We start from the raw sequence: 19,988 nt of genomic DNA, 5'->3' as shown, positions 1-19,988 counted from the left end.
GTTTGTAACTGAGCCACGTCAGTTGAGAAGCTCTGCATTAGATAATATGACTTTATTTGCACCAGTGTATAAAATGAAAGGGTTTTCTTCCTCCAAACCCAGACATGGAGATAGGACAGAACTGGGAATGAGTATAAGTGAATTCATGCATAGTGCTTTGCCCTCATTGATGAATTAAAACATTGGGTAATCGTTTTTGCTTTTCCAGAAACACTGTATGGATTGAAAAAAATAAAATATAGAGGAATTCAAGGTAAAAAGGACCCTGATAGGAAAACAAATATATGAGAAATGAGAAAATTGGGAAAGATAGAGAAATCCTATAAAAGCCAGTGTACCTTTGGAGAGTAGTATAGCTAAGACCACATAAGACTTTTGTGAGCCCCTTCCCCATAAAAGATATTTAAAATTCTATTTTATAACTTGGTATAAGGTTGAGTATGTTAATAGTAACTATTAAAACGTTTTCATGAACCCCTAAAATTACTGTGGACCCTAGGCCCTGTGCCTACTGCATAAGTTGGCCCTGATTATAGTATAGTACCTAAAAATCAAGGCTCTGGAGTCACACTGCTAGATTTAGATCCAGCTTTCAGCACTGACTTGCATTAGCCACTTCTCTGAACCTGAGATTTAGAGAATAATAATAGTACTTACTTCAGAACTCTCATTGTGAAGATAAAATGAAATTGTGCATATTAAAGGTGCTTAGTGCAGTGTCTTGCACATAACTAGTACTCAATAAATGTTAGCTGTTACTGAATAATCTCAGAAATGCACTTCTTAGAAAATGGTCTTCAAAGGTGCAAGAGGGCTTCCCTGGTGGCGCAGCGGTTGAGAGTCCGCCTGCCAATGCAGGGGACACAGGTTCGTGCCCCGGTCAGGGAAGATCCCACATGCCGCAGAGCGGCTAGGCCCGTGAGCCGTGGCCGCTGAGCCTGCACGTCCGGAGCCTGTGCTTTGCAACGGGAGAGGCCACAACAGTGAGAGGCCCGCGTACCGCAAAAAAAAAAAAAAAAGGTGCAAGAAATAGTGTTGCCAACTGGATTTTTTGGTGAATAGCAAAAAGTAATAGGGAGATAAATGAGAATTTGTGTGGGAGTACCCCTAGTTCAGCTGTATACTCACCTGTCAGACTATTTGGAGAGCAAAAATGCTGCTTCTGGCTAGTTTCCCTTCTTAGAATAGTTTTGACAGGTAGGAACTCGTCTGAGCCCAAGTGTGCTTGTCTGCAAGTAGCAGACCTTCTCCTTTGGCTTCGTAGCGCTGGAAACGGTAGAGAAAATAAAAAAGGGAGTCTGGTACCTGTCTGGAAAAGCATTTGCCTTTCAACCCTGCATTTATCAGAGCCCCCTGTTCTTAAAATGTTTAATGGCCGGATATGCTGCTGTTTGCAGGTTTAGAATTTGATATGTGTTTGAATTGACAGACATGGCTCAATCACCAGTTTCCTAATTCCAAATACAAGGGAGAACTGATGACTATTTTTCCTCTTTGACTTTGAAGGCATTTGAAATTCAAGTAACTGGAGTGAATATTATTTTATTTAGTTTGCTATTTAGTTACTGTTGTAACCTCAGCTAAATATTTAATATGCTAAGTGTGTGTGTACTTATTTTGTTATCCTCACATTAATTTAGAGTGCAGCACTGGTTCTTTAGTAAAAATTTACTATTTGCTTTGTTGGAAACTATGAATAGTAGTGTTAGATGAATAATTTGCATATGTACAGTAGAATAAATCGAAGTTTAAATAATATTTCACTTTACTGACTTTAAGGCTATTGCATGGTTAAACTACCTTGGCTGGCAATGTTGAGGAAAAAATTGAATATATTTTAAAACAATTAAAATTATTTAATAATCTTCAAGAAAGAAAAATACCCAAAACCTTTACCAGTATCAACCTTTACCTTATTTATTTATTTATTTATTTATTTTTGGCTGCGTTGGGTCTTCGTTGCTGCATGCGGTCTTTCTCTAGTTGCGGTGAGCGTGGGCTTCTCATTGTGGTGGCTTCTCATTGCAGAGCACAGGCTCTAGGCGCGTGGGCTTCAGTAGTTGCAGTGCGCAGGCTCTAGGGCGCACAGGCTTCAGTAGTTGTGGCACGCCAGCTCAGTAGTTGCGGCTCCCAGGCTCTAGAGCACAGGCTCAGTAGTTGTGGCGCACGGGCTTAGTTGCTCTGCGGCATGTGGGATCTTCCCGGACCAGGGATTGAACTTGTGTCCTCTGCGTTGGCAGGCGGATTCTTAACCACTGCGCCACCAGGGAAGTTCCAACCTTTACCCTTTATCTCATGGTCAAATTTTATGAGTTTTTTAAAATTGAGTGTCTGATTACAGTGTTTTGGGAAATCTGTTTTTTTGAAAGAAATTTATCTGCTTGGTCATAAGAGAAACTATTCTTGTGGTAGGTTAGTTTCTCTTCTTCTGAGTGTTAATGTTAGTTATATTCTTGTACCTCTTCTACTTACCAAGTTACTTGGGCTATGTTCCATCGTATGTTTGAACTTTATTGTGCTTCTTGGGAAGTAAAGCATCTTAACACACCTCATGTGTGGTTTACACTCTTTGATTTTCATAATGTGATCAAGATTTAAGTCACAAATGCCAACAATCAACCAAAATGTTCACGAATTTTCAAAATTTAAAATCCCCAAGGGGTAGCAGTAACGGGTTCTCATTATATAAGCAGCTCTTAACAACAGATATTTTTTAATTAGGTCCCTTTTTCCCAACTTGATAGGAGGATCTTGGGGAGGATGCAAAATATTTGGATTATTTAATTTCTTGATGTAATATGTTAGAAATTGATATAAATTGAGACAAGTATTTTCATAATGATTTAGAATGCTAAATAGTGGTGGAGAAATAGCCTTAGTGAGATTTGAACCTGGTTTTGACATTTATTCCTTGGCAGGCCACTGTGTCTCTATGTATCATCTATATAATAACAACAGTAGTGATAAAAGCTACCACTTCTTGAGCACACACTGGGTGTCAAGCATTTACTCCTCTAATTTATTATTCACCTTGTAAGGTAGGCCCTGAGAGCTCCAGTTTATAAATCCTGAAACTGAGTCTCAGCCCCTTGGGTCCACAGTCCTCTATTGAAGTGTTATAATTACATCAGCTATTTACTTACTGGAATTAACTAGTAGTAAATGAAATTTGGCATTATTTACTACCATGAACAAGATAGTAGCCCTTTTAGCATCAAACTGGTCTTGTAGATAGTTGGAAATTAATATACTTTAAAAAGTAAAATGTTAGGAAATTTAATTTTAATCAAAATCTTTGTTAATTCTATTAGCTGCTTTCTTGTTGAATTGTTGAGGAGTTCCTCCTTGTGGTGAGTGGTGCTGGTCAGTTAGTGGATTCTGGTTGTTTGAATATTTATTTAAAAAATTTATATATGGCTCTACCTCTGGGGTCAGCAAACTATGGCTTAGCAGACAAATCTGTCCTGCCACCTGTTTTAGTAAATCAAGTTTCATCGGAACACACCCACACTTATTTGTTTATGGATGGCCTGCAACACAAAAATTATTCACTATCTAGCCCTATAGAGAAAAATCTACCAACTCCTGCTCTACCTCATTCAGCAAAAGATTTGAAGCAATTGACTCTCATATCTAATCCTAAAGACATATGGAACTTTCTTTTAAAATTTCCATGTAATTTTATTCTTTATGAAAAAAGGTTGGGAAGAAGTTTAAAACAAAGTTTAAATGTGATTGGGTTAAAATAATGTTCTGTTTCCTCAAGTACATTCCACTAATTTGAGAATTTGCTCACTGGTATACCTAAGACCTGGTAGTTATGTGTAATGATTGATCCAAATCATTGAATATGTTTTGAGGTCCTTTCTTTCATCCTTAGATAAATGTTTTTTCTATCCCATTAAAAGGATAACAAAGAGGATACAAGAAAGATTCTGTTTTAATTTACAGAGAAATAAAATTTGGTCATATGTGAGTTTTTGCTTACCCTCCCTGCCCAAGAGGAGCCAATGCTTATTATGTTTCCAATTAGATGGTTATCTGATCCCTTTAAAAGTAATGTCTGTCCATTCCCTCTGTTGAAGTGAGTTAAGTCTGGGTCCCCTTGATGCACTCAAGTTTCACAAGCCTTGGGATCTTGAGTCTACTCTTTACTGTAGGTTTCATAATTGATACTGAGAACCTTTTCCATATCACATACATAAATATAATGAAGGTGTTAAACTTTTGTAGAGATAGCAGAAGAGTACCCTGAGACCAATTATGCAGTGTCAAGTTTTTTGCTCTGATACTGCTTCCAAAAGAGATTTTGTTTTGGAAAATATGTATGTGAAAATTTTTCCTTTTGTTTTTAATTTTCCTGTTTGCTGACTATACTAAACAACAGAAATCAAGCATTAACTTGTTTTGTTACTTGGCAGGAAGTACCACCATGATGTGGCATTTTCTTGTACACAGGATGTCATTTCAGTAGTACACTTAATCTTCCAACAAGTTTTGACTTAAAAGTTTGTATTCCTAGTTGATGTTTAAGTAGTAAGGTGAGCTGAGTTGAAAATATTTTACATGTATCTGAAATAAAGTTAGGAAAGTGGGAATAAATGTTATTGTAGGTTACACATGTAGACTACACCTACTAGTACCCCCAAAATCTAAGTTAATCTAAATCCAACAAGTTTTAATTAATAAAAATACTCCAAAAATGCCAGTGTTCTCAGAGAAAATACTCTAGGGGATATGCAGGCTCTGCTTGGAGGAAAGGTAGTGTACTATTCAGAAATACAAATATGCACACCATGGAAGAGTAGAGAAATGGAATTTCTGAAAGATAGCACAGATCATCAAAATGATAAATGAGCCATTGAATTTCTTGGTAAAAATTGAGACATTCTTTCCTACTTTGGTTTCTTCTGTTAGCAGATATTTCTAAAAGGTTTTCACAACAAGGTCACTCTGTATAGCACAGGGAACTATATTCAATATTCTGTGACAAACCATAATGGAAAAGAATATGAAAAAGAATATATATATATGTATAACTGAGTCACTTTGCTGTACAGAAGAAATTAACAAAACATTGTAAATCAACTATACCTCAATAAAATTTTTTAAAAATTAAAAAAAAAGGTTTTCAGGATTCACGTGTTCATATCCAGGTTCTGTTCAACTATAATAGGATAATACTTTTTGCAAGCATCCAATCTTATTGTTCTAAATATAGAGTATGTGAGTGGTAGTAAGAAACACCCCAGTGTTATGGAAAGATTATGAATACTGCCTGGTTTTTTTGGGTTTGTTTTTGCTTGCAGATTATTCAAACTTTGAGATTGCTTTCTCACTGTACAATGGGGTAGTAATTTCTTCTTTGTAGAATTTTGTAATGGATTAAGATAATGTTTGTAAAGTGCCAGGCATGATGCTTGGTGTGTAATGACATTTATTTGTCATTACACAATTATTTAAAGCTGTTCTATGAGTAGTTCTTCTTCTTTCACTTAGTGTTTCCTGTATCTGACTGGTAGTTCCCCCACCCCATAGTAGCGGACAGGGTATTGTTGTATGGGGGTGTGTGTGTGTAGTAATGATAAAGCTACGACATTATTAAAATTACAAAAATGAAAATAAACTTTTGGGGGGTGTTTTGATGCAGACAGCTTTACTAAACCGCCTGCAGCGAATTTTCGAAGCATGTTTTCCTTCCATATTTGTCCCTGATACTGAAGAAGAAGTTACTTCCCTGAAGCACTTGCTGGAAGCAAGCACCTTGCCAATAAAAAGAAGAGAGGCCTTAGCTGAAAGTGGGTAAGTAGTAGACACTTTTCAGATAGCATGTATATTTGTTAGTTTCAACTGTTCTAATTTATAAGGTTATCTAAGGTTATCTTAAACCATTAAGGTTCTAAAATATTACTGTGTTTAAGTTTAAAAAATTATATTGTACTAAAAGATATGATTTTTAAAACTCTCTACTTGTCCATTTTTGAGCTTTTTTAAAAGAAATTCTAAATCGATATTCTAATCAATTTTTTATATTATTTTTTGATTTCCTAGTATGATAGATGAAAATTTAGATCTTACATCTGCTGTTCTCTTCTCTTCATCTTCCCAGTATACTTATATCATAGTTTTTGGTTAAATTGTTATTTGGTATTTTCATTATTACGATCATATATATAGTGTTCACAGCTAAGCCACTATTTTCTTTATAGTATACCTTTTTCCTGGATTTAATAATTGCCTCTCTTTTTCATTTACTGAGTCTTTGCCTACCCTCCAACAGCCTGTGAATATAATTTTACTTGTGATAAGACCTATCAAGCTGACCATTCCATTTTTTACCTGGAGTCCTCCATCTTCCAGTTCCTTCCAATCTGGAATGGATCAGTCTGGGCCCCCTAAACACATGTTGTCTTGGGACTTCCCTTCACTTAAATCCCATTTTGGTGGAGCACATCCTCTAATAGCCTCCTCAGAGAAAAAGGTACACAGGAGGTAAAATTTTACTTTATTCTACCCCTACATCAAATTTATAATTTAGGGTCTTTTGTTGCTGGTGTTCTGAAATTTCACAATGAAGTATCTCGATATGAATCTTTTTTCATTCATTGGACTGAGTACTAGGTAGGAACCTTTCAATCTGGAAGCTTCTGTTCTTCAGTATTGAGCAATTCTCTTATAATGACAATTACCTTCCTCCATTGCCTCTGTTTTCCTTTCTGGAACTCCTATTAATTATTAGATGTTAGAGGGTCTAGATTGACTTGCTAATTTTATTCTTATTCCTGGATAGTTCTGTTATATTTCGTTACTCCCCACCTCTGGAGGCAGGATTTCTTAAATTCATTGAAGATGCATATTATTTTTGCTTCTTGACTTTTGTTTTGGGGTGATTTCTGAGAACAGAAGGGGATAAAAAGGTTGATGTTTTGCCATCTTTAAACTGTAGATATTTTTTTAAAATATGCTAGCTGTACAGATAGTTCATACTCTTAGACCCAAGAGATTCATTCTCAGGAAATAACACAATTCTGCAATAACACACACCATAAAATACAGGAAGATATTCTTGTACTACTAGCAATAGGAGCCAAACAGTAAGAACAACTTAATTAAAACTGTATGATGATTGTGGCTAAATAAATGATGATGCATCTGTCTAATAGAACATTACACAACCACTGAAAAAGATACATATGTACATAAGGAAATGCTTAAAATCTGAAAAAAGAATACAGAATTTTAAATACGCTGTAATTGCAACTGTATTTGTGGGTCAAGACTCAAGGAGAAAACATATTAAATAGCTCCAGAAAGATGGTGGGTTGCTGGGTGGTATCTTTCCTCCTTTTAAATATTTTTGCCTTACAATTTAAAAAGAATAACAAACAGGCCAAATTTTTGCTTGATTGTTTCAAATGAATTTAACTTACTTTTCTAATGACTAAGTGTTGGCTGTTGATTTCATTCAGATAGTAGTTATATACTCATGTTAGACACAAGATTAATTGAAATGTATATTTCACAGTCACATTAAAAGTAGAATTCATGGTGAAAGCTATTGAGTAACCCATGAAAGCTATTGAGTAACCCATGGCTTCATCGTGACCTTTGCAGGGAACTGCTGGATGTGTGGGCTGAGCTACAGGACATCCATGATGCACATGGCTTGAGATATCAGTGGGGTGGCTCCCATAGCAACAAGAAGCTCTTGTGCTCCTTGGGAATAGACACCCGAAACATTGTGAGTTTATTAGTACCATGGAAAATCCTTTAATCAACCTATGAATGTTTTTAAATTCTGTCACACTTCTGTTGAAACTAGTTCCTCAGAAAAATAAATATTAGTTGGTTTAACATGGTCATGTATTTTTGAATATGCCAACTTTTAAGCATAAATCTATCTAGATTTTTCTGCAATATTTCTTATTTTTAGGAAAAGTTGTTCTAGTGTTTTTCCTTAACTATAAAATGAAGGAATTGGGCTAGGAGATCAAAAATATAACCCCATAAGGGCAATTTAACAATTTCTTCAATTTATCATTCACGATGTATGTAATAAAGCATTACAAGCATATTTTGGAAACTTTCATTCTATGACAGATCATTCTCTAAATATATGTTCTTTCTCTCTAACATACGTATATAGCTCTTCACGGGCAATAAGAAGCAACCTGTTATAGTGCCCATGTATGCAGCAGGATTGGTAAGTACAAAGATGTCTTTGCATGTGTTTATCATTGCTGCATTTATTCTATAAAATCATCTTGCATAGCACGACATGGAAAGTGTATTTTAAGGGGCGTTTACTGTGGGGGCGTTTACTGTGGGGCCGTTAAGAGAATAAATACAGTATCCTTTTTCGATCTCATAAATCCCTTCAAGTCTTGATCTGAGGATATTTTTCTGTATTCTATTAATTATAGACACTTTTGTTCTAGATTGAAAATTATTTTTTATCATAGTAATATTAGTGCTCATAACTTTTTGTAAAATCCACCTTTGGAAGTCTCTCTCTTTTAATTTGCTTTTAAAAAGAAGAAGCTGAAGTATCTGAAGCCTTAGCTATCACCTGTTTTAATGCATTTGCGATTATTTTTAAGTAATGCAGTATTGAAGCCATGGATGTATATCAAAGCTTGGAAATACCAAATTATAACAAATGAAAATGAGTCAGGACCCATAATTGGTATTTAGTTTTTCCATTAATGTTTTAAACGTGTTGAATTTTGTTTTTTCAGATATGCCAGGTAGTCCAGGAAAACTGAGGAATTTTCATTCTGTACCTTATCAAGACTCAGTCACATTTTAAAGTTTGACTTGTTTGTGGTTTTTGGTGTGTCTTTGAGTTATTGGTGCATAAAAATGTCCTATCAAACTAAAAGTATTTTAAAATTCTTTCACCAATAACTTGAAAATAAGAAAAAAATACTGTGTTTAAGATAGAGAAAAAAATAACTGAGGAGCCCTTGGTATGGAGTTTAAGTTTAAAAACCCTTTATGTGCATGTGAAAATGAATTTGCTGTGGAACTTGACCTTTTTTTAATCTGCAAACTTTTCCGTGAATAAGCTCTAATTATTGTTATTGAATTGTTTGCTTTGTTTTGTTTTGTGGAATTGCACAAAAACTTCTGTGCTTGACCTCTTTTTAAAAAATCAGTTTCTGCTCCTTTGTGAATGGTTATCTTGTATTTTCAAAACACCTTGATCATCCCTACTCTCTTTTATGTTGTAGGTAAATGTAATCCAGAACGTTTCTTTAACTTTCTGGTTATGTGAATCTCTTTCCTCAGGGAGTAGCATTCTAGAGATTGTTGGTGGTGTTATTGTCACATTCTGAATAGGAAGTAGGAATTTAATTTGTGGGCACTTTTCATTCAGCATGTTGGCGACAGTAACCTACTTAATGCTCTGTGTTAGGGTCAGCACATTAGCCAATTCTTTAAGTTTTATGTGGAATTAGAGACTAATGTCTATGCTTTTTTTTCCTATCTTAATTACAACCTTTTATTAGTAATGTAATTTTACCATTTTTGTAAGCTTTTAATACCAAAGTTGGTTTAGTGAATGTATCATCTCCTCCTCCATCTTTGTGATACCTTATATTTAGAAACTTATTCTTTTTCATATCTGGTTTCAAATTTTAATGATACCTGAATTTTTCCCATGGTACTTTACGCACATGAGATGTTCAGTATCTTTTGATCTCATCTTGAGGAATAGTACCTGAAATTGTCATTTAAGTCACTGGCTCTGAGACTTTAATGTGCATTGGAGTGGCTTGGAAGACTCGTTAAAACACAGAATGCTGAGCACCACCCCCATAGTTTCTTATTCGGTAGGTCTGGGGTAGGGCTCAAAAATTTGCACATTTGACAAGTTCCCAGGTGATAGAGAAGCTACTGATGGGGACCACTTTGAGAACCACTGACTTAAGGGAGAGTTCATATTAGAAAAGTTGGCTAAGACTAGTAATTGTTTGCCAAATGCATGGAGCCTTTGTAGAAGGGCACACTAGAAAGCCTGTATAATGTGTATGGTATTGAATTAGACCATGAATTTATTTTCATTTTTCAAGCTGCTAGGTTAAAGCCTTTCACATGCACTGTTAAGAACTAAATCTGTAAATTGCTTATTTAACTTATGCTTGATTTTATGAGGGTAGGGGGATTCTCCTGAAAACTTGGTTTTAGAAATGCATAGATTCTAACTATAAGATTCCTGACTTAGCAGCTTTGGGTTTTTTTCCCCAGTAGTAAAGGGAGACTTTTATTTGGTTGATAACTATTCAAGAACTTATCAAGTATTATTTTAAAATTTGTAAAAGCTTGGGCCTTTTTTCATGCCAGTAACCTTATTACCCATTATTTTTAGTGTTTGGTAGAACATTAATGCAAAATGCTGATTTTTTTCTTCTTCTTTGTTTCTACATCCATCTTGAATGTTTTTCTCTCTTACTCAAAAAGTGTGTTAGATTCATAGTGGAATATGTAAGATGTTTTCCCCTCTGAAATGACTGTCTCTGCTTTGCCAGTCCAAAGAACCAAGAACTAAGGTTCCTGTCTATAGTGGAGCAAGGATCAAACACTAAATTCACATTGAAACCTGTAGACGTCATCACAGTATATGGTGTGTTTTAGAATCAGCTCTCACCTCTCCAAGCACCACCATGATGTAATGTGTATGAAGAGTGCCCTTTCCTGCAGTTTCAGATCTGAAACATCAGAATAATGTTGGATTCTTAGGGCATGGATGTGATATACTGTTCTGCTTGCCTCTTCCCTGCTCCCACCATCCCATGTGCTTATGCTTTTGTGTGACAGTGATAACCAGGCACTTTACAACAAATCCAGTTCAATTACAACGTCTTGCTTCAAAAAGTTTGGATTCCAAAGGTATTATTATGAAACATTTCCCATTATAGTGCTGTAAGATTTTCACGAAGCAAAATTTAGGACTAGTTCCTTTTTGTCTTCAGTTCTTTTCAGATGACCTGTTTTCTTTCTGCTTTCTGCTAGATTAACTTTCTTGTAAAAAAAGCTTACAAAGTTTATGGACTGATCCTTCCCCCCCCATTAATGGCTAATATGCCTTTTTCAGGGTATGTTAGAGCCCACCAAGGAACCATTGAAACCACTATCTGCTGCGGAGAAAATCGCCTCCATCGGTCAGACAACCACTGTGTCACCAGAAATGAACACATGTACATCTGACCAATTCCAGGTAAAAATATCTGGATGTATATAGATATTTTTATGCATGTATATACACGTATGTCCACACACATTGTTGTTTCCCTTAATATATAACTTTTAGTTTTTGAAATATTTTTAAAATTTAGTTTCATGATAGATGTGATTTCAGTTACTTATTAATATCCCTTGAAATACAATGAGCAAATTCTCTTTAATTTAAAAAAATAGAAAAGGCCATTTGAGAACTGGCTGGTTATGGGTAAGTCCTTTAAACCTATCCAGGACTTAGTCTTTTTACCTATAAAATGAGGACTTTGAAGCAAGCATCTCTAAAAATCCCTTACAGCTTGAACATTATATGATCATTATTACTGACACACAAATCTGGTAAGTGCTAGATTTCAAAAAAATGGAAAACACTGCATTTATACCAGCTCTTCAAGCCTGCTATAGTGTGTTTTTCCTGAAGCCTGCAAAAATTTTATAAAGTAATAAAATTTAGGTGTGTTTATTACATCAAAAACTGTTGTTTTGAGAGTTTGAATAAAGCTGTTAAGTTAAAAATGATGTAGCCTTTAACAAAACATTCTATGGATTAGGAAAAAAAGAAGGCTCTCTTACCTTTCTTATCCTTTACCTCCTTGGGACATTTAAGCACAAATCATATTTCAGTCTAATATGTTTAATATCAAAGCCTTCCCTCTTACTTTTTATCTGGGAGAACATAGCCACTTTGGTTTGCTTACTTTTTCGACATCGAATTGTTTTTTAAAATATTAGTATTCTTAATGAACATTACTATTTCTAAAACATATTCTTGCTGTGTTTGTCATTTCTTAACCTTAAATATCATCTTTGATTATGTCTAACACAGTAATGTATGTTTGGACAGCCTTTTCCAAAATGTATGTTCCATTGAACACTAATTCCCAGAAATGCGCCACTAAAGAAGGGTTCCATAGTGAAGTAAGTTTGGGAAATATTTCATATCATACCCTACAACCACCCTTGGAGATTCACAACCCACACATTAAGGACTCTGAAGAATCTTGCAGCGAATAACCCTATTTAATTTTACTTCATTTTCTCAAGTTTACTTGGCCACAGGACCCTTTTCTGAAGAACATACTTTGGAAAATAATTTTGTAAAGCAAGGTCCTACTTTTTCAGGTGTGTTTCAAGAAACATCTAATATTACTGCTATGTACCACTGTGGTTTATACTTGGGCTTAGCTTAAACATCCCTCTGAAGCCAGTTTATTACTGGCACTGAATTAGTGGTCAAGGGGACCTAATGCGTAAAATGCCTGGCCTTATTGATGGTTGGGCAACAGGCAAGGTGCCTTGGGCAAAATGTCTTAGTAGGTTGAATCTGTCCTTAGCTCTCTTCTTTTCATTGGCCTTATATTGCCCTCTGGCTATCAACTGCTCTCCCAGGCCTGCCTTGTCTATGCAGGTTCCAAAATTACTTCTCCCACAGCACATTCTCACTTCTGCCCCAGTCAACATTCTTATTCCTACAATGCTAGGTATTAGGAAAGTAATTTGAGTAACTGCCTGGTATGTTTTCTGGAAATGGAGCTGTTCTTACTTGAGGCCACTTGTTGCTACTTTTACTTGCCTCCTTCTCCTCTTCTCCTCTATCCAACCACTTCCACGTGTTACAGCCCCATAAGTTATTGCTTATTTTATCAGAGTTAGCTGTCACCTGTCATTTTTGCCTAGTCATACCTCATACTTATCATCTTTCTTATATAATTTAATTATAGACTTGATTAAAAGTCTAGATAACCTAAAAAAAGCATGTGTGTTAATTTAACAGAAGATTTTTAATAGAAATTAATGTGTGTTAATTTAATGGAGGTTAGTTGCAGCTCCAAATGTATTCAGCTGCTGCCACCTCTGTGCATACATATACACCCCTATGTACTTGTAATCAAGGGACTCTCTCCCTATTTACAGGCAAGTGTAGGAATTTTCAGCAACATTTAAGCATATCTAACATTTTTGCTGGAAGATGGAACTTGGTCTCTTGCTACTTATATTTTTTAAAAGCTCTTTTTAAGCAAATATGTCCTTTTATTCTGTTTCATGCACACATTTGTCTTTTTAAAAAATACACATATAAATAATGAATTAACAAGTTTATTCTGTACTTTTTTATGGTAATTTGTGATCCTCACTGGCTTTAGTTTTTAGGCTTTTGGGAAACCAGTGAAAATAATATTTCCCAGTGGAAATTCAAACTTATTTCTGAATTGACTTGAGCCTGTGTAGGTCTGCATTCTAACATTCAAATTGAAGATTTCAGCATGCGTATCAGAATTTTGTGCTGAGATGCCTAACCTCCATCACTAGATTGCATGACCTTTGCTTGGCTCCATACTTCTGATTCAGGTTAAGATACTTAACAAACATCTGAAATGCATTGTAAAGATTCTCTATATAAAGTGATATTTCTTACCACTATTCTTTGGCATGCAATGTATATATTATATATACATTATATAAACATGTGTATATTTTTCACTTAACATTTTTGCCATGCAGTCTTTCTCCTAGTGATAATTTTCAGATTAAACAGCCATAGCCATTAGTGCTAGAAGCTTAGCAAAATGTGTCAGGAAAGACCTGTTCAATATCTAAATTTCCCCGTGCCCCCGCCCAAAGCGTATAGCAGACCTTCCTCTTATGTTTTGGCATCATTGAACAGTGACTTTCAAACTTAGCATAGTTGTATAATTCTCATTATGACTGCATTCTTTTTGGCCTGTCTTTTCTATTTCAGTTTGGTACCCATTGAATTTTTATCTTCCACATCAGTTTGTACTCATCAGTCTTATAGCCATTGCATCTCTTGTTTAGGAATTTAATATTTTACTAACAACTGTTAATGTTTTTTTAAAAGATACTGTTACCTGAAAAAACAGTTTATAGGTAAAAAGCAGTAGTGATACTTTTTGTTGTTCTCGTTTGCATCTTTATCCACTGAATTTCAAGGTCACACCATTCACGGTGCCATTGATTCCCCTCTAAGATCAGTACTTTAACCATACTTTATTCACTGCTGAGTAAAGTCAGCTCTCTGGCTATCAGTTATCCAGCTAGTCACCACTAGCAAACTTCTTTTCTTAGGCTACTTTATGTTGCTATTTCAGTTGTGAATCAGAGTTTTAGAGATAGAAGAAAGAAAAAATGACTATCTAGCACTGTACTCTCTTTTTACACTTAGAAAAACATATTTGGAAAGACTAAGTGATTTACCCAAAAGCACACATCAGTGCTATAGCTAGGACTAGAGCCAGAGTCTCCTGTCTCTAGTCTTTTCTTTCCCCCTCTTTTTATTATGACCTTGTCTCCTTTCTTTTGTCTCTGAATTAATCATTCATGCCACATTACTTAAAGTTGTTTGAAAATGTTTCATTCCAGTGCTTTCTCTTTAAGTTGCCTACTTGTCTGTGCCTTAGTTAGCCTATAATTATTTAGGTATCTGTTTTTCATCTTTCTCTTTTCCACTAAATTTTGATTCATGATTTAGCACCTCATTATTATAATATTGGCTGTGTCTTCAAAATGCCATACACCTCTGTGAGAAGCTAAAATTCCAGAAAATCACTGAAATATTTCAAAACATCCAGCTACTTGACATCATTTAGGTAAAACATGTTAATGAAAGACCTTTGCTCCATATACCCAGAAACTTTGTTATTATGTAAATCTGGGTTTGGTCCATCCAGTCAGTGTTGAATAGTTCTAAAGGTGTTTCTGATCTAGAAGTAGAATAATATAAGTTGAATCTGTTGGAATGCCTAGAGCTTTTTGTTTGTTTTTGAGATCAGCTAAAGAAAATCTTTTCTAAATGTTATTTATCGGTCTTGCAGGTAGGTTATAAACTAGATTTTCACCAGGATTTTTTAAAATTTTATTTGAAATAATTATAGATTCACAGGAAGTTGCAAAGGTAGTACGGAAGAGGTGCCTTGTGTCTTCACCAGTTTCCCCCATGATTACATCTTACATAATCATAGTACAATATCAAAACCAAGAATCTGACATTTGTGCAATATGTGTGTGTGGTTCTATGTCATCTTTCCATGTGTGTGACTACCTCCACAGTCAGCATACAGCATTTCTTCCATTTCCACAGCCAAGCCCCCGCCCCACCCCACTCCAGCTCCCACAACTCTCTCTCACCCCTGGCAACCACTAATGTTAGTGTTTTATTTTGTTTATACCTAGCCCCTCCACCTCCAGGTCCGACTTATATGGGGGAGACTAAGTGCTTATAGTAACATGCCTATAATTGGTTATCAAAGCAATTGTATTATAATGTCATGGGATTGAACTTTCAAAAATAGCCGATTCATGTTCCCTTCCTACAGGGAACAATGTCTTTGTCTACACAGAAAAAATGATTATAAAGTTGTTGTTTTTTTAATTTATTTTTTTATATTTTATTCATTTATTTTTGGCTGCGTTGGGTCTTTGTTGCTGCGTGTGGGCTCTCTCTAGTTACGGCAAGCAGGGGCTACTCTTTGCTAAGGTGCGCGTGTTGCTCCGCGGCATGTGGGATCCTCCCAAGCCAGGGCTCGAACCCGTGTCCCCTGCATTGGCAGGCAGGTTAATAACCACTGCACCACCAGGGAAGTCCCGATTATAAAGTTTTAATAAGTGCCTACCTTACAGTAAAGCATGGTGGTGAGCAATATAGAAAAAAAAAGATGGCAACATGTTGATAGTAAGAGTCTAATAAAACACAGGTTATTTCAATAATTGTTGCCAACACCACCCTCAAAATAAAACAAGAAAATGAAAAAAAGGCATTTTTTTTTCTTGTCAAGAATATTCTTAAAATAAAGCAGTGATCATTTTTAAATGTTTTGTACTACCTTCCATCTTCTATGTATCATTTGCTCATTTTATCTTTATGTGTTTGGTAGTTAACAGAATTTTAAAACCTAGAATACTCAAATGAGTTCTGCGTATACTTTTCAGTACATTATTTTAAAAATTAAATTCTAATATTGATTATAAGTAATTTCTAAATTAAAGAAGATTATTAATTTTTTTAAATTTTTATATATAAGGAAACCAACTAAATTAACCATACATGTTTATACAGTAGTTACTTAGTCTTTAATAACCCAAATTGCCTCACTTTCAGTGGTACCTTCTCTATTGCATTATATTATCTATTAAGAAATTTTAAGTGGATAGTCATTTAAAATAAAGTGGATAACTCTTTAGTGAAAAAAAAAATCAGTGATGTTTTTAAATATTTTTATTGTAATCAAGCCAGCAGTTTAAATCATGATTTGAGAATGGATTGAAATCTTGACATAGGATCAGTCCATAAATTTCTGTTTGAAAATGTAAAGATAATTCCATTTCTCAGATACAACATTTTTAATGTCAACAAGCTGTACTGTTTATAAATTTTGCAATTTCAGTTTGTGTTAATATTTGTAGATAACCTTCTGAAATTGTAAATTATCCCAATTTTGTCTTTAGGTATCTTATTGCCTAATGATCTTGCTATAATAGTGTTTCGTTTTATTTTTAAGGATTCTTTATGTTGCTACAACCTATACTGATTAATTTTGATTTTTTGGTTTTCAACTCTAGGAGTCTCTACCACCCGTCCAGTTTGACTGGAGTAGCAGTGGCCTTACTAACCCTTTAGATGGTACGTCTCTCCGTAGAGCCTCTAGCACCAGAGCTAGAGTTAAGAAAGCTACAAAGTTCAGACAGACTTCTCTCTGCTGACTTCCTTTTTTGTTTGAACATAACTTCTTATCTTTGGAAATTCAGGCTTTCTTTCTTAATAGTGATTGCTCAAGAAACCAGCTGTTACTAGTATTAACAGTATTAATGTCCATATATAGGTACTAGTAGCCAGATAAAATTTTAGTTTCTTTATCTCAAGACAAAAACAAGCTTCCTTATTTTTCACAAATATCTAGGCAGTTTAAATGATATTTTAGGTAAGACCAATTTACTTGAAATTTTTTTTTGTAGTCTTAGTTCATGGAATTTTCTTGGATGCAAAGTCTTGTGTGTAGAGGCTGCTTTAAAGCACAAAGCACAATAATTTAACCAAAAACAATGTGCAAACAGATCCATATTTATTGACTCAAAGTAGTTTTCAGATTTAATAATATTTTATAGTGCACTTATATGCAAAGGAAAAACGAATGATTTTCATGATCCTTTTCTAAAACTTATCTCAAAATACTAGTAGGTAGTTCCAGAAATAATTGGTTTCACTTATGGCTTTAAAAGAAAATCCTGAAAAAGGATTAACTGATTCCAATAAGGTGGGGTTTTTAAGTAATACAAAATGCTAGTTTTCCTGTGTGTTGACATCACAAGTTTTAATTGGACTCTGAGGTATAATTACTCTTACTCCTTATACTTCATAAGTTGTTTGAGCCATGGTCTAAAACACCTGCTATTCTGTCAGCTTTGCCTTAGAGTGGGGGATCCCAGGATATCTGGAAAGCATCCAATTGAATATCCGTGCTGAAGGAAAGCCTGGATGCACCTTCTGCTGTTGTCTGGTGTCTTATTCAGTCAAATCATCATGCTTTTTATTAACAAACAACTTCTTTAAAAATGTATACTATTTCTGATTACTGTTTCAGAGTTAAAGGGGAACAGTACAGCTTGAGGTTGCACATCAGGGTAGGGCAGTTATGACATTCCTTATTACGTTATTTTATTTTAAACTAAGTTAATGTATTGGTGCCTGTCCTGAAACTGACAACTTTGTCACTTTTAAAAAGCATTAATTAGAAACCAACACTACTAACATAAAAGATTTATTTGGGCATGTACAGTGATTTAATGTTGGGTTGAGATTAAAGTATTGTTTCCCTTTAACGGGTATACTTTCCCCTTGGTCTTCCTGGTATGGCTTCAAGTTTCAATTGAAAGAACCGAACTCCTAACTAAAACCTTACTAAGTGTCAAATTATTTACGTTGTACATGAGAAAATGTACATTGAATTAAATTGTTACTTTAGAAATGTCCTTAGCAGTGAAAAACTAATACTGTACACATTGTTTTAATGTTGATTTAAAAATATGTAATGACTACTAATTATAACCTGCATGTTCAAGTGTGTGTCTTACCCCTTTTTACACATAACCCCTCCTCCCTTGGCTTACCTTCTGTGTGGCTGCCTACCAACACGGTCACTGAATTTCAAGCTAGTGGAGGTTCCACTCTTCTGAACCTTGATTTCTTTGGGCCCGTGGATGACAGTAGCTCTAGCAGCAGCACCACAATCCCAGGTCAGCAGAGTGTTAAAGCCATAATTCTAGTTTATTTACTAAAAGCATGACCACATCACTTGACTTTCCTATAAACAAGGAAACAAGTAGATTGTATTCTCTATAATGTCTACTACTTTTCTTTCATCTATCTACTGTTATTTTCTAGTAGTGTAACTATAACAAATGACTTATGTGAAACGTATTTTAAGGAAAGCTTTGTCAGAGTATAATATTCAGAGCTGAAAGTAGTTTCTAGATATAAAACAGCCCTAATGTCCTTACACAGTTAAAGGCAGGGGTTTTTTTTCCCCCTGTAAATAGAAAATGTGATATTTTATATGCTTATTTTTAAAGCATATTCTACAAAGCCATTTGAAAAAATACAAATTTAGAGATATAAGAATATTTTAGTACACAAAGGTGACTTTACATTATAGTGTCTGTGATAATAGAACCTTTTACAAATTCTAGCATTCAATTAGTTGTTCATTAGTGCTGCTAAATGTATAATTAGGTTCCAAAATGTTGGAGTCTAGCACTTAGTTCTATAGTCCCACATAGAATTATTACTGTTTTTATGTAGCTCTTGAATAGAAAGTTTACTGTTTTCCATGGAGGAAAAAAAAATGTTAAAGATAATAATAGAAAATAATTGCTATGAGATACTAAAAGCTAGAAATTAAAACTTACTGGAGTGCCTGTTAAATTAATGTTCAGCCTGGCAAAAGTTCAGTTCATTGACCAAAGGCCTAATGTACTTTGTCATTTTCTAACTGAATAAACGATTAAAATATAATGGCATTTTTATGTTTACATTTTATTTAATATGATTTTAATGACTCCCTGTCATCCCAACTTGTGATCTGGTAATCATGCCCATTGATACCAGATGGCTGTTGAGGTGCTGTATAGATGCTGATGCCCAGAATGCATAGGGAGGGTCCCTCTCAGTCCCCACTAGGATCAGTTAGACAGCCAGCCTGGTTCCTGAGAATCTGCTGGTTTTGTTCAGCTAGATAACCCTGCCGCCCACTTCTAGCAATTTAGGAGCCATGATGGGAAATGGGGGAGATAAGACAATCAGCTAAGGGTGAACCTGGGACCCAGAATGCCCTTCTCCAAGAGCTGGTTATGGAAATCTGATCGTGCTATAAGGACATTCCAAGGCCGTTTCGTAGAATGACTGGATTCCGCAAATCTAATCCCCTGGTTATCATTTTCATTGTTTCCAAGATTTTACAAGCATACGAAAAACTAATGTGTCTGGTTTTGACTTCAAAATATTTCACTATTTAAATTACTTCTAAATACATGTGAGCTATGAAATGACCTGGGTGAGCTAATTAGTTTTTAATACTTAATGGGGGGAAGAAACCCAAAAACTTGTGTATCAGTTTCCTTATTACTATAATCCCAAGAATGAATTACAGAGCTCGTATTTCTAATTTGCTCTCAGCTTTGTTTTGTCATGGAATGTATCATAATTTAAATGAGGTCACTATTTTTGGGTGTCTAAA

General features: G+C 34.9%; 1 protein-coding gene across 9 annotated transcripts in view; it reads left to right on the top strand.

Moving 5' to 3' along the window:
* The window catches only part of AFTPH (aftiphilin), a 63,933-nt gene that overhangs the window by 33,583 nt on the left and 10,362 nt on the right, over window positions 1-19,988 (top strand). For 3 of the 9 annotated variants that reach the window (XM_089923099.1, XM_022597310.3, XM_089923100.1), the window contains 6 exons: window positions 5,651-5,802; window positions 7,615-7,741; window positions 8,147-8,203; window positions 11,099-11,221; window positions 16,819-16,879; window positions 18,406-18,489. In XM_089923099.1, the coding sequence (XP_089779225.1) occupies window positions 5,651-5,802; window positions 7,615-7,741; window positions 8,147-8,203; window positions 11,099-11,221; window positions 16,819-16,879; window positions 18,406-18,489 (604 nt within the window). Of the gene's footprint in view, window positions 1-5,650; window positions 5,803-7,614; window positions 7,742-8,146; window positions 8,204-10,532; window positions 10,894-11,098; window positions 11,222-16,818; window positions 16,880-18,405; window positions 18,490-19,988 lie in introns of those variants that run through there. The other 6 variants (XM_022597311.3, XM_089923101.1, XR_002647887.3 and 3 more) reach the window with 4 other exon arrangements.

The sequence above is a fragment of the Delphinapterus leucas genome, chromosome 13, assembly GCF_059928025.1.
Source record: "Delphinapterus leucas isolate spDelLeu-1000000601 "Yukka" chromosome 13, BTC_Dleu_Yukka2, whole genome shotgun sequence".
Taxonomy (NCBI): domain Eukaryota; kingdom Metazoa; phylum Chordata; class Mammalia; order Artiodactyla; family Monodontidae; genus Delphinapterus; species Delphinapterus leucas.
The sequence above is the reverse complement of the archived record's forward strand: the minus strand, read 5'-3'. Positions and strand labels throughout refer to the sequence as shown.